At 33.7% G+C, this 15,132-nt stretch overlaps 1 protein-coding gene across 1 annotated transcript in view; it reads right to left on the bottom strand.

Annotated features, from left to right (window-relative positions):
• Window positions 1–3,057: 3,057 nt before the first annotated feature.
• LOC129223173 (atrial natriuretic peptide receptor 1-like) overlaps window positions 3,058–15,132 on the bottom strand; it is a 454,723-nt gene continuing 442,648 nt past the window's right edge. The window contains exon 22 of the mRNA XM_054857740.1: window positions 3,058–3,578. Coding sequence (XP_054713715.1) covers window positions 3,435–3,578 — 144 coding nt within the window. The 3' untranslated portion in view covers window positions 3,058–3,434. The remainder of the gene's footprint in view (window positions 3,579–15,132) is intronic.

Raw genomic sequence — 15,132 nt, 5'->3', positions numbered from 1 at the left:
TTGTTAATCTGTCAAACTTAATGTGTCAGTAAGTTGAAATAAACTCAGAATTGCAAATAAAAGTAGTATACTCTGATTTCGTTACGGTTTTTAAAAAGAAAACTATTTTGTTCATTTTGTTAGATGATGATCAATACCAATTTCTAGCTACCGGAAGTGTGTTAATTGCAATAATAAAAATAAATAAAGAGTTTAAAATTTATTAAAATCAATCTTGAAACATTTTTAGGAGCGCATGTGGAGCGTGATTTCTGGGAAAGATCTCCTCTTCAACGTTATCATCCATCAAAAAAATTTTGAAAAAAAAATAGAACCGACTTCAAAATTGCTCTAAAAAGTGAAAAATAATTTTATTCTTTAAACACCATCGATAATGCTTTTAAACATAATTTTTGAAGTTGGCGCAAAAACAAAACGTAAAATCCAGTGTAACCATGCTTCGTTCATATTTTTTTCAGAAAAGCATCCAAAGTTACGAACGAAACATTTATATCGTTATTCAAATATGTTGTCATCAATGCATAATTTATGTGATAGTGAAGAAACTGGGCCTGGTTAAATTTATAGTTGTAGTTGAGTTATGACTGTGAATGATTTTATCTATCGTTTTTGCGCCAACTTCAAAAATTATGTTTAAAAGCATTATCGATGGTGTTTAAAGAATAAAATTATTTTTCACTTTTTAGAGCAATTTTGAAGTCGGTTATATTTTTTTTTCAAAATTTTTTTATTTCATTCTTTTTAGTGTAAATGTAGATATTTCAGTAAAAGTAAGAAGTTACCTAGTAAGAAGTTCGGCTTTATATCACTGTATTGCTTTAGAAAAGCCTTTATTCAAAATTATCATTACAATTACTATTACTGTTATATGGCACCAAACTTTTATAACAATGAGTTTCATTTGTCGCGTCGATGAAGATAGCGAAGACAATGTGAAAGTTAAATGAAGCGAATACTCGTTAGTCTCAACTCGAGATCTTTATTCAGAACCACGAATGAATGTTACATCTCCTTATATACAACTTGAGGAAGTGCTGGAACTTTCCAGACTTGGAAAGATACAGAAATTAATAGAACATTCGAGAAAATACGGGAAACAGTAGAAACGAAATTTTAGTAAAATTCACTTTGTCCTAGTCGGGATTTGAACCCGAGTCGCTCGTGTGGGAGGCGAGAATTCTACCACTGAGCCACCGTTATCCACGGATGAAAAGTGCGTACTTCGCTATAATATCATTTTAATCATTTAATAGGGAAATTGCATAAAATGTACTGTTTTTTGCCCATAACTTTTTTTCTAAAGAACAAATATGGTCAAACAAAGTAATGGGACCTAAGTTGAGCCATCTCCTATCCATTAAAAAAAGAATAATCAAAATCGGTTCACTAGGTGAGACGCTATGAGTGGACAAACAAAAAAAAAAAACATACATACGGTATGAACTGATAACCGCCTCCTTTTTGAAGTCGGTTAAAAAAAGGTTTCCACTTTGATATAGTAAAGAATTGGCTCCTCGATTGTGCATTTCCCGTAAGGTAAATACTAAGTTTACTAAAAGTTTTGCCTAAATTTATGAACGTGCCATCTATCAAAAAGGTTTCGAATCTGATATAGGAAAGATTTGCTTATCACTTAAACCTTGGTTGCATATTAATCCAAAAGTAAATACTAAATTTACTAAAAGTTTGGTGTAAATTTAATGTTCTGAATTATTTAATCTTTGTTCCTTAATTACTGCTATCTATTTAAGTAATTACAAAAAAAAAAAAAAAAAAGGTCAAGCGAATGTTTCCGAACATAGTATTTTTTGATCCGTCATTTTAAGCCAAAACATGTGTATTACTTTTCAAAAAATACCAAATATTTTTTCATTAAACAAATGCGCTTCTATGTTATTTAAATTTTTTGCTGTTGGTAGCCATTTCATGAAAAAGTTGCCATTTTGTCCGGTAGTGATAGCTCGTATATTTCAATAAATATGTTTCATTAAAAAGTAATAATTTTAACAAGTAATAAACAAATTTCGTTGAAAAAATCCACACAAACATTTGCTCTTGTTTAAGGGGGTCCGGGACACAAAAATCCTCAAATTTTGCAATTTTTTTTTATAATTTGAAAAATTGCTCCGTTTTTTTCTGCTTAAGAGGACGTTTGAATCTTATTTCTACCTTAAATAGAACGAAAGTTATAGTTATTTTTGTTGCATGCATCTAACGAATGTGTACATAACTTTAAAACTTTAAACGCGTTTTTCTCCATGATGCAATTTTTCCCGATTTCCTGCATTCAAACTCTTATAAGTCAGGAACCGATAGAGATAAAGTAATGAAACTTGGAGCATATCTTTTTCAAGCAATTTACTTTAATTTTTATTCGGCGAATTTAAAAAAAACGTTTACTGCAAAAATTATGATTTTTTAAAAAAAAAGTATCTTTGAATTTTTCGAAAATTTTCTTCAAATATTTTTTATTTTTTATTGAATCAATATTTTTAAAATCGCCGAATAAAAATTAAAGCTTAGATATTTGTGCATACTTTTTTGAAAAAAAATTGAAAATTGACCAACAATATTTTGAGTTATAGCAATTTAAAGCAACCCCATTTTTTTGAAAAAAACTAATTAAATTTAAATAAAAAAATATATTTTTTTCATATTTATGTTATGATTTTGCTTATTAAATAAATGATGAATCAGTTCAAAAAATTTCAAAACTCTAAAGTACATAATAAAAAAATTTTCAAAATGTGTCCCGGACCCCCTTAAGCAAAAAATTTGTTTACGACACTTTTTAATTAGTGCTATGAATAAAATAATAAGAGTCTTCACGTGTTGGACAAAATGTTTTTTATTGTCGAAGGGCCCAGAAGAGTAAAACCAATTTGTTAAAAACAATTCTGAAACTTCTCAGTTAAAAAGCCCACATTTTATTTATTTTCATATTCAGGAATACTTTTCAATTAAATATTTTTTGTTAAAATGCTATGTGGTCATTTATTTTTATTAACAATTTATTATACATGTTCATTTAGTGCAATAAAAAACGACAGGAAGGTTAAGTGAAATGAAATTTTATTCCATATATGTGTGAAATATTTCATATTTTTTCTGTACACATCAAATATTTATATCTTTACACATACTTTGCTTCATAATGTAATCAGCTTTTTTTGATTGTTTTTCTTAAAATATTAGAGATCTTTCTTATTTAAGCTCCAGTTTCTCTGTTCCACGAACCACTTGTTATTTGTAGTAACAACATGAAATTAGCATGTCCATACGTATTTTTTAGTGTAAAGAAACTTTCCTTCACACAGTCGAAAACTTGATGGAAAGAATTGGTGACACGCGGACGTCCAGCGTCCATCGCAACGTGTGATGAAGTGATACATTTTTCAAGTGCACATGTGACTAGGTGTAAAGTTTTCTTCCATCTACAATTTCGTCTCGTGGATTTGTTTACCGCTTGGAATGGAATCTTTTTTTGGAATGTCCGAGATGTGTGTTGGAGGAGTAGGAGGAGGAGGAGGACTCTCTTGCTCACCTATAAGCCAGTATGTTGTCATTTTGCCTTTTCCCTATCAAACAAAACAGAAAATATTTAGTACATCAGAAAACTAATTTATCTTAGCGCATATGAATTGAAGGGTTAGCAGCAACAAAGAGTTAACTCCATTTTTTGACCGTAGGGAATCACCTGGAGTTAACTCCATGTTGCCTCATGCAAATGAAGCAGCTGACTCATTCTAGTGAATAACTTGAGAACTATATACCGGAGATAACTCTTTGTTGAATCAAACGACCAAAAAATGGAGTTAATTCTTCTCTTTGTAGCTGCAAACCCTTTAAATTCAGCCAGTGAATGATACAGTATTCAAGGGCAGAATTTGTAAGAGTTGGTTTGAAATGCAGGTTCATTATATACATAAATTTTGATTTTGCTTATTTTTTTATTGCTGTTTTCTCTACTAAATTTAAAACAGAAGGTTTTTTTTAATATTCTTTTTAAAAACTTTCTTGTGACTTGTAGAACTTCCTAAACAGGATCTCGACGTCCTGTTTTTCTCAAATCTAAGTTTTTAATTATCTCTGTGAATTGAGCATTAATTCAAAATATCCTGAGATTTGAAAATGTTTATTATTTGCTAAAATTGAACTATTTTGTTAATTTTAAGGCTAACATTCAGTGATCAAATTTGGTCGTGAAAGGTGCAAAATCGCTGTTTTTGAGACCTTTTAATGCCATACAACGACGGCCAGTTTTCTGTTCTGTTTTACGTAATACTACTGATAGTTTCCTTCGCAAGTTCAATTGTTACATCAATTCCCTTCAATTGTAACTAACTATTTTTGAACCTTAAAAGACCGGAAAAAAACAGTTTTTTTGGTCCGTTATCACAATGCGTTGAAGGACAATATAAAAATTGACAATGGTATTTTGAAGTATAATATTTGTATTTCATCAGACACTTGAAAAAACTTTAGCTAATCATCATACGAGCACGAAAAGGTTTCTTGCAAAACGTGGAAGCGTCTTGTATGGGGATAAAGTATTGAAATACAGTATATCACCAAAAGTACTGGAACCCTTTTAAAAATTCACATTTTTATGGATTTCTCGAGGAATAAGATGCTTTGTAACGTTTGTCACATAAAATGTATGCTCCCAGGTGTCATTTTCCAATAAAAGTGACATCACCTTCGCATTTCGGGGAACGTACAAATTGAGGAAAAAAAAGTTTTTTAAACATTATTCATCGTAAATAGCTGTGAATTAATGACATTAGTTAGCTTATTGTGTACGTTCATTTTACATACTTTTGAGAAAGAATCTTCAAGTGTAAAGAAGTTGAAGATTTAATTCTTTCAAAACTACGAATTTCATTTGAAGGTTTTTGGCTCATATAACACGCAAAGTTTTTAATCAAAACTTGTCTAATTTCCAGAAAATTTAACAGTATACAAGAGAAGTATAATACTAAAATTTGAAATTAAAATGAAGAGCATTTGATGAAATATGAACGTCCAAAGCAACATATTTTTCACTGCTAATGCTCGAAAGATAGCAATTTATAACTTTTTAAGACGCAACTACGTTTACCAACTCATAATAAAATTTCAGTTCAATATCTTAAAAATTCGGAGAAAAATCAGCGATCTAATGAGCCAAAATTTAATAACTCTTGGATAGTTGAAAAATCGGAAGAGTTCGTTTGCAAGTTTGCAAAATTTACATGCAATCGTTCAATATGATTCATGATACGGATTATTTGCGAGCGTCCCTCACGATTCGTTGTCTATCCAAGAATTATTGAAAATTGACTCGTTACATCGCTGATATCTTTCTGAATTTTGAAGAAATTTGACTGGAATTTTATAATAAGTTGGGGAGTCCAGTGGGATTATAGACTGAAATTATAAATTGCTATCTTTCGCGTTTGTAAAGTGAAAAATTAATGGATTTAAATCTTTAAATTTCATTCAATGTTCAACATTTTCATTTCAAATTTTAGTATACTTCTGTCGTATGCTGTCAAATTTTCTGAAATTTTATTAAGTTTTGATGGAAAACTTTGTGTGTTATGAGCCGAAAACATTCAAATAAAATTTGTAGTTTTGAAAGAAATGCTTATCTTTTCGCGAATATCAGTGATACCTTCTCAAAAGTATGAAAAATGATTGTACATAGTAAGCTAACTAATTTCTGAAATTTGCAGCTTATTCTCGGCTATTTACGATGAACAATGATCAAAAACTATTTTTGTTTTCCCAAATTTCGTTTCTGGTCCTCTAAATGCATCGGTGATATAACTTTTATTGGAAAGTGAGAGATGGAGCATATCTTTTATGTGACAAAAGTTACAAAGGAATTTGTTTCTTATATCTCTAGAAATCCTTAAAACTGTGAATTCTTGAAAGTGTCCCAATACTTTTTGTGATATAGTGTAGCTCTAATGGAGTTATATACTGTATATCATGTATTTTTGTCCTCGTATGTTTATCAGTCAAAGTTCTGTCATTTTTCATTAAAGTATAAATGTAATGTACTTTGAAATTATAGGTCAAATTTACTATTAATCCTCAATCCACTGGGATATAGGGCTACCAACAAGGTTCTTTTATTCTTATTGTTTAAGAAGTAGCAATTGTTCGTCAGTGCTGTAGGTAAGTCATGCAACGTTTGGAGTAGTTGAGAAAACAAAAAATATATTATCACACACGTTTTAGCCGAAAACAAAAGCGGACCCTTAAGAATTAACTGACATAAAAGTTTTTCAGAAATACCAGTGTTTTGAACTCTGCAACCACGTTTTATCAATACTGCCAGGCTGCATTGATGGTCATTTATATAACATTTACGAAATAGTTGAATTTGTCTACTATAGACCATGTTAATATTCCAAGAACTATTTTACTTGACGCTCAATGCACAGAGATAATCAATCACTTTTAAAAAAAACTGTAAGTCGCGACGCACTTTGGAATTTACAAAAGTCACAAAACGGTTTTTAGAGAAGGAAAACATATACGTGTCTTCTAAAATCATTTCCAAAGAAGTTTTATAGCAAAATCTAAAAATGACCTGATTCTCCTCTTAAAAGTAACTATTGTTTATGGCACGAAGTTTATAGTTCTATAATTTCTACATAGAAACCACTGTTTTATATACAACATTATTCAGACATTCGAGGCGTGAGGGACTTGATCCACTTTAGCTCTTAACGCCTTACATAGTAAGAGCCCTGTGAGGAATTCACAGCTGAAGTGAATCAAGTCGCACACGGACTTGATAAATGTCTCATTGATCATAGCCGGGACTAACTTTTCAACGCTCTCTTCATAAAAGTTGCCGCTTGTAAATGTAGCTATTATTGATCACAATTTTTTGCATAGTAATGGCTGTCAAAGAAACTACCTTCAAAATCGTTAGCGCTCATGAACGAGTGGAAATCGAAAAGTTCGATATCAAAGGCTGTAAGGCGGGTAATCCATCTGTTCGCGATTGAATTTTGAATAAGGTTTTGGGGCACTGGCAGAGTGACTTTCTGACACAATTTCTTCTTGTGGAACTTAAAGCGTAATTTTAGAAGAAGGTGCTTTGACAGCAATGATGTAACAAAATATGCAGTTAATCAGTGGCTGCTTCATTGGTGGTTTCTTTCCGTGACGAAGGCGTTTAAAAAGTTTTTTTTTCTTTTTGCTGGTACAGTTGTCTGGCCAAGGAGGCTGTTTACTGTTCCTTTCATATAAAACCATATTAAAAAAAAATGTTTAGACGTGACTTCCTCTAACCAATACTTACTTTCTGAACAGCTTTCAAATGAGCATTTAGGGTGGGCCGAAATAAGTGTAAGTTGGATTCTTGATTTGGAATACCAGCCAAAAGTTACATATTTCTAAAGTATATACACATTTAAAATTTTATCGATTTTGAGCAATTAATTGAGGCCTCAGACAAGGCTTGAAGTTTTCCAAAAATAGGAAAGAATGGTCAATTTTAGAATTTTTTTTCGTGAGAGAGCAAATGTTTGAAATTTTTGTTGTAACACCATTTAGAGAAAGAGCCCGTGAGCGTCAGACATACATCATAGTATTAAGACCCAGTTTGTTTTCTGCGTTACACATAGCAGGTAAGAAAGGTTCGCTATTATTTAAGCTAAGTAGCACTGACTTTGGCAGGAAACAGGTGGCAAAAGTTGCGTCAAAAACCCGAGTCACTCCATGTCAAGTGACCTCCTCACCTCCCCTTGACCATCTCCGATTTAAACGAAATTTTATAGAGTTGCAGACCTTAGAGTAGGAATTAAAATGAAGGGAGCAAGGATCATCATTGGCTAAGCAAAAGCTTGGTCAAAGAGCGCAAGTTAAGTGACTCAGCAACGATGAATGGTTGACACATTTTGCGTGAAACTAGCGAAAGAAACCGATTTCTTCCAATGATTTTCTCTAAAATCTATCACGTGAGTTGGGGTCTTTCTTTCACGAATAAAAGTTTTTACTCTCTCCATTTTATCTCTTCGTAATGGTGCAGACATGCATTTGAAACTCACCTACACAAGTTTTTAGCTTCCGAGATCCAAATTCTAAAGAACTAGGATAGATTAAAATAAAAAGTAATTTGAATTTTGACATCTGGAATTCAAATTATGTTTTTCGCAATCACGAGTGTGTGTATGCAGGCGTGTGTGTTTGTGTGTGGGGGGGGGGCGGTATGTGTGTTTATGTGTAGTGGGTACGTGTATGTGTGTGTAGGCATGTGTGTTTGCGTCTGTGTGCAGGCATGAGTGTGTGGGTAGTTGTGTGTGAGTGTCTGTGTGCGTGGGGGCGGGGTATGTGTGTGTAGGCATATGTGTTTGTGTCTGTGTGCAGGCATGAATGTGTGGGTGGTTGTGTGTATGCGTAGGTGTCTGTATGTATGCGTGTGTGCAGGTGTCGGTGTGTGTATGTGTTTGCGTGTGTGTAGTTGTGTATGTATGCGCGTGTGTGTAGGATATGGATGCAACCTGGAGACAGTTTTCGCTATAGGAGCAGCATCGTGAGCAGCCGATCGACGGTGATGCTGCAGAGGGTGCTGGCGGGAAAATAAAATCAAAGGACATCAAAACAGTCAAATGAAAGCAATAAGCAATCGTGATTGCTCAAAAAAAAATTAATTTGAATTTTGACGTTTTAATTCAAATTATGTTTTTCGCAATCATGAGTGTGTGTATGTAGGCGTTTGTGTGGGAGTATGTGTGTTTGTGTGTAGGGGGTATGTGTGTTTGTGTGTCGGGGGTATGTGTATGTGTGTGTAGGCATGTGTGTTTGTGTCTGTGTGCAGGCATAAGTGTGTGGGTAGTTGTGTGTATTTGTGTTTGTGTGTGTGTGTTTGTGCGTGTGTAGTTGTGTATGTGTTTGCGTGTGTAGTTGTGTATGTATGCGCATGTAGTTGTGTATGTATGCGCGTGTGTGTAGGATATGGATGCAACCATGAGACGGCTTTCGCTATAGGAGCAGCATCGTGAGGAGCCGATCGACAGTGATGCTGCAGAGGGTGCTGGGGAGAAAATAAAATCAAAGGACATCAAAACAGTCAAATGAAAGCAATAAGCAATCGTGATTGCTCGAAAAAAAAAAAAAAAAAAAAAACTCTAAAATAGCGGATCATCTTAGGGAAATGAATTGCCATGTTTGGCACGGTCTCCTTATTAGAGGCAATTTTGAAGCCCACTTTTCTTTTCTTTTTGAGGTATCCTAGTTCCTCATGATTCCTATCTCGAAAGCTGAAAATTTGCATAGGTTAGTTTTAAAGGCATGTCTGCATCTATCTAAAACGTCCTCTAAATAGGAGAAGGGGGACCACCAGTTCACGTAACAGGGAATGGTTCAATGATGTTTAGTTTTTTCAGCAATTTTACGGACTTTTGCTACTTGTTTCCTATCAAAGTCAGTGCGACTCAGCTTAAATAATAGCGAACCGTTCTTACCAGCTTTTTTTACAGCTTTTTTTTTGTGCATAGCAATATTTCTTCCTTTACAAGTGCAGTTATTGTTATTATTATTATTTTTTTTGACAATGAATGTTCTTAATGCAACTTTATAGATGAAAATGTAATTATACATTTTAATTATGTAACAGCCCAGAACCCACCAAAAATAATTTACTTCATTTCGTGTTCCACTCTGCTTTTCTCATCCACACTGCTACGTTATTTACATACTTACCTTACGATTGTATTTGCAATTGCTGTATAATTTTAAACGTATTCTTATTTTTGATTCTTGTTTTGGTATTCAACTAAGGACTCAGTTTTGGCACTGATAACCACGAGTATAAATTTTTCATATAAATACATGTTTTGTCTCTTCCCTAAATATCAATCTATCGACAACTGACCACTTTTGTAAATTTTTCAGCAACCAGAATGTAAAAGATGAACAGATAATGAAGTATCGGTTTAGGTGTAACTCTTTTTGGAAAACCAACTGTTACTAACTTTGCCAGAACTTTATCGGATGATATCAAAGTTTTAAAAACTGACTTAAAAAACGAGCAGATGCATTTGATTGATATGGTCAATATGATACAGAAAGGATAAGACTCTGATGTGGATGTCAAAGGTACGAAACCTTTCAGTCATTAGCGTTTGTCAACGTGTGCTAGTTTAGTTTTAGAACTGTATATTTTTCAAGTTAAACTACTAGTGAGATAAAGATACTCGTAAGTTTTTAATAAAATATTATATTTCAGTGTAGTTCGAGGAAAGATAAATCAAAAGAAGAATAATCAGAGTATTTTGTCATTTTGAGAAAGTTGTATAATTTCTAGAAATGAATGTCCTAAATTACTATCCTAATTTTTCATTCCATCAAAGAGAAGGATAGTGAACACGTTGACCAGGCAATATTTCTTATAGTTCGAAATTTCAAAACTTAACATTGGTGGAAAAATAACAGTGGTAGAAATATTTGATGTATGAACTTTTGCCTTATATGCTCTTCTGTGATCAAACACCTTTATAATTTGACTGTAGTCCACTGCAATGGTCAATAACAAGTTCTCGAACTTAGCAAATTAGGCATTTCTTTGAATCATTGGATCTTAGAGCCTTTAGAAGATAAACTGCTAAACAAATTGTAAGTTGTGTAACTTTCAATATTTGTACAGGTTCATGTTTACGGAAGTTTCGATCTTTTTCTCTTGAACCATACTGAAGCTAATTTATTAAAATATGACTTACGAGTATCTTCACATCATTAGTAATTTTGCTTGAAAAATATGCAGCTCTATAACTCCATTGGCACACATTAACGCACACTTGGATTTCTGACAGCAAGTTCAGGGTCACATTTTCTTTTCTCTATTACATTGCCTATGAGCATCAAATAATTTTGCCCGCTCACGTATGTACTAACAGTCAGTTTTTAAAACTTCGGTAACTTTCGATAGAGCTCTGGCGAAGTTGATTACAGTTAATTTTTCAAAAAACAGTTACTTTGTCAATTATTCCTTAAATATTCTTCTTTCACACTGCAATTGTTGAAAAGGTTATGTCGGTAGATTGGTATTTAGGGTCGAGGCAAGATATGGATTCATATAAAAACTTTATACTCCTACGATCAATGCCAAAACTGAATTGTAGGTCAAACTTCAAACCTTGAATAAGAGTTAGAAAATAACTTGGTCGGGTGAATGGAAAGGGCAGAATAGAACACGAAATGCATCCACCTCCTTGTAGTGATTTCTGGGCTGTTACTGCAAAGTAACATAATTGCATTTTCAACTAAGAGCTGCATTAACACATTCATTGCTCACAATAATAACTGGACTATAAATGTGCATGTACAAAAAAAGAAGCTGTAAAAAAGTCACTTTTTGATTAATTTAGCGAAATTTTAGGGCTTATGTGCGACCTAAAAACAGTATGACCCCTATGACTTGTAGAATTCGGAATCGTTTGTATGAGGGGAACATATAGTTTGTGTGTGTGCTTTCTTTCTTCTTGAAATATTACGAAACTTCCGTTCGCCTTCCATGCATTTATTTCAGCAAGACGAAGTTCACACTTCGCTCATATCTCCTCAAAATTAAGGTTTGTGGATTGACTTGATTGTTCATGATCTGTTACATGTCGGTGAGAGAACCGGTTCTATATTTACATGCAATAAGACAGATATCCCGGTAAACACATCAGGAGTGCCGTTTTATTTTTATTAGAATTCATCAGTCTAATATTGTGAATAACCGAGCTGGATACAGATGTCATCTCATTGAAACTGAGAGCGCCAACAAACTATAAGATAAAGTAAATTTTTCTCACCAATGGGTCTCCGCAGCATGGTGTGGTTCGACACACATATTATGACTGGATTATCACATCCAGAGATATCGGGATGTCTGGTATATTGCATGTGGTTCTGTCTTAGCCCTAGAATAGGGGTGGTAACTTACTGCTAAATATCTAAGCTTCGCCTTTAATTTTCTTGTCGAAAAGCGCCATGCCATGGACACTCACTGGTGAGATAAATTTACTTATTCTACTTATTGGTTGTTTCAGCTTCAATGAGATTACATTTGCCTCCAGCTCAGTTATCACTATTCCAAACAGAGTTCGAATAAGAACGAAACTGCTATCTCTGGATGTGATAACCGGGATGTCTGGCATGTGGTTCTGCCTTAGCCTTTGCTTAAGGGCTGTAACTTACTTTTAAATACAGTAATAGATTTACTTGGATCGGTGCTTCCGAATATTAGCCTGTTGGAATTTGAAGCCAAGACCAAAATAAAAATTGCGTACACATAGACGCATAGTATTATCAATAATATCTTGAAACTGAAACTGTTTCATTACACCCTGAAGTGTCACACTTCCACTTCCCATGATTCATTGATAGAATCTGGAACTAGTGGCTTGAACGAGTACTTTCAGGACATTGAATGTACTGCAACTCGAAACACATGTAATAGCTCTATCACTAAAAAGAAAAAAAAAATCCCTCCGTTCCTAGCTAGTAATTCAAAGAATTCATCTCGACTTTCAACTATTATTCTATTTCGTTTAGTTGCTTAATATTGACATCTGATAGTACGAATAGATGATTCTGAACCTTAGCGAGAGCTAAACTTGTGTACGATGTCTGCAACCATTAGGAATGGATTGACTATTCAGAAAAAAAGGTGACTTTTAAGCACAAAATACGAGGCGTAGAGCGAGGAAGTTTCAACTTGGGACTCTTCAGAACTCATCCCTGATCACTAGATCTCTTCAAAAATTTCGATATTCCACAGACAATATTGATGTAGCACAATTCGCTCTTTTGGCAGCTTCTAAGTGCATGAATCATAATTATATAAATATTTAGACAACTCAATTTGCAAGCTACATGCTTTTTATCTAAATAAAGGAAAAATCTTTTAGTGTTTTAGCAAAATGATTCAACGTAAATGTACTACACAAAGCGATAAAGAGTTTAAATTTAGCAAACAGCTGGATCGAAGATATCAAAACTAGTCTGTAAGTAAATAAAATAAATGCAGGTTCACGATAACCCAAAGACAGTGCAATGTTTGTTTCCACCACCCTCTCCTCCTCAAAAAAAAAAAAAGAACTCGAAAAAATAACGTGTAAATTTACTCGAATTTGGCACGCGCGCAGGTTTTGTAATCACAAAGAAAAAAGAAAAAACAATCTACTCGAACTTCAGACATAAGAGTTCCTTAACTTTTTCTATCTAACCACTTGAACAAGGGTTTTGGAACCATTCCTCTTACTTGAATGTAAAATAAATAGTAAAGGAACCGTCAGACTTACAAAGGACAGCAAACGAGCGCTAAACTGGTTAATGTACAGAAGGATTTGACTGAGGCAGAGTGGCAATTTGCTCTTTGCAGTGACGATAAAAAATACCTTCTGCTTGGTTCTTGTCTAAGGTCTGACTTAGGTTGAACAACGAGCCCTTATCGAGTTTCCTCTTAAAATATAAATAAACATGTCGATAAAAATATTACGTGTAAGCAGTACTAAGGTTGTCTAAGCAAACGTAGTCAAATTATAGGGTTGTCGCGATTTAATATTTGCAATAACTGAACAATGCTGTAGATTTTCTTCTGGTATCTTCCAATTTTGCAGGAATGTACCCATTTCTCACAGATTAAAATTAGCAGTAGATATAAGTTTCTCGCAAATGACTCTTGACATTTTTGCAGGAAAACGATTATATGATGAATTTGCAAAATCATGCAAGAAATCTGCAGAGGTTTTGCAGATGCATGCACAAATTTCTTCTTTAATTGATAGATCCCGCAGAAAATCTGCAGAATTACTCAATCATTGAAGCTTTAAATCGCTACAACTCTAGGATTTCACCACTTTGGTTTGACGACTCTATCATTGTGTTTGTAAACATTCTTGTCTACAATTTTATACATAAGTTATTAGGAGACTCGATGAGGTAGGTAAATTTAAGTCGGATCTTAAACCATCGGGTAAGATACAGATGATCCATCGCCCTCTATGCACTTGTATAGGCCACAAGTACTAGTTTTTAACAATGAAGCAATGTAGGTGGAAGTTCCATAGTTTGGGGATGCATCTCTTGAACTGTTATGTGTAGTCTTTCCCTGAGTTGGATTCAAGAAAAAATAGATTAATTCCTTTATAATGACGTGCTTGAAAATAACTTGCGTTCATACACGCTGAGTTCTGTTGTTTGTGGCTACCTTTAAGAATAGAATGGTGTTCCGAAGCAACAATCCTAGCACATCTAGAACTGACTCTCTCCCTCTAACATAACCGCCCTCCACGAGCAAAACTAATTTTAAATCTTTTATGAGGCCTAGAGGGTTGATACTGAGCTGGAGCATCGTCTTGTTTAAGAAATGTGAAGAAAGTACATCCAAGCTTATGGAGGCACACCTTAAGACGTTCGATTTTATAAATACAATAGTGACAATTAATGGTTTTTGAAGAAACCTATTTTTTTTCAATTGCAATGGTGAAGACTATAATATTTAAAGATCGTGTGCTAATAGAAGCTTTTGACACCCAAGCATACATAGTACACAAAGCAACATATTAGATGTAACTTGGTGATCATTCAATTCATTGCGTCACTTCTGGTTATAACCTTACGCTGTATGTTAAAACTTTTATCACACCGAAATAAGCATTAATGATGCGCAACAGCAGGTTAATTTGAAGGATGGTATGGATGGAATGCCGGAAGAGCCGTAATTATACCAGACTATAAGTTAAATGCAAAATAACTCTTAAACAAAAGTTGCAAGCAGGGGACGTAACTAGATAGAATGAAACAAAATTAATAGGGAAGAAGAATGCGGGAAAATAGTCTTGTTTTGTTCTGTAATTTTTATTGTTCTCTTCATGCCATCCGTTTTTATGAAAATTGTATTAGTTAAGACGGATGAGGTTATCTGATTCTGCAACTTTTCTCTCACGTTTAGAAATTCTATTCATATTCTCCAGATACGTAGAAAATACTCAAAGAATGTGGGAAATGGGAATTGCATGGAACAAGAAATATGTCGTGATAATGCGATTTTCATTGCTTTCAACGGCTTTTATATTCGCAGTGAAAGATTTTACTTGAGATAATGCTACGTGCGTAGTGTCCAGAATGATAGAAATCCCT

The sequence above is a fragment of the Uloborus diversus genome, chromosome 5, assembly GCF_026930045.1.
Source record: "Uloborus diversus isolate 005 chromosome 5, Udiv.v.3.1, whole genome shotgun sequence".
NCBI classification, from domain to species: Eukaryota; Metazoa; Arthropoda; class Arachnida; order Araneae; family Uloboridae; genus Uloborus; species Uloborus diversus.
This window is presented reverse-complemented; position numbering and strand designations above follow the sequence as displayed.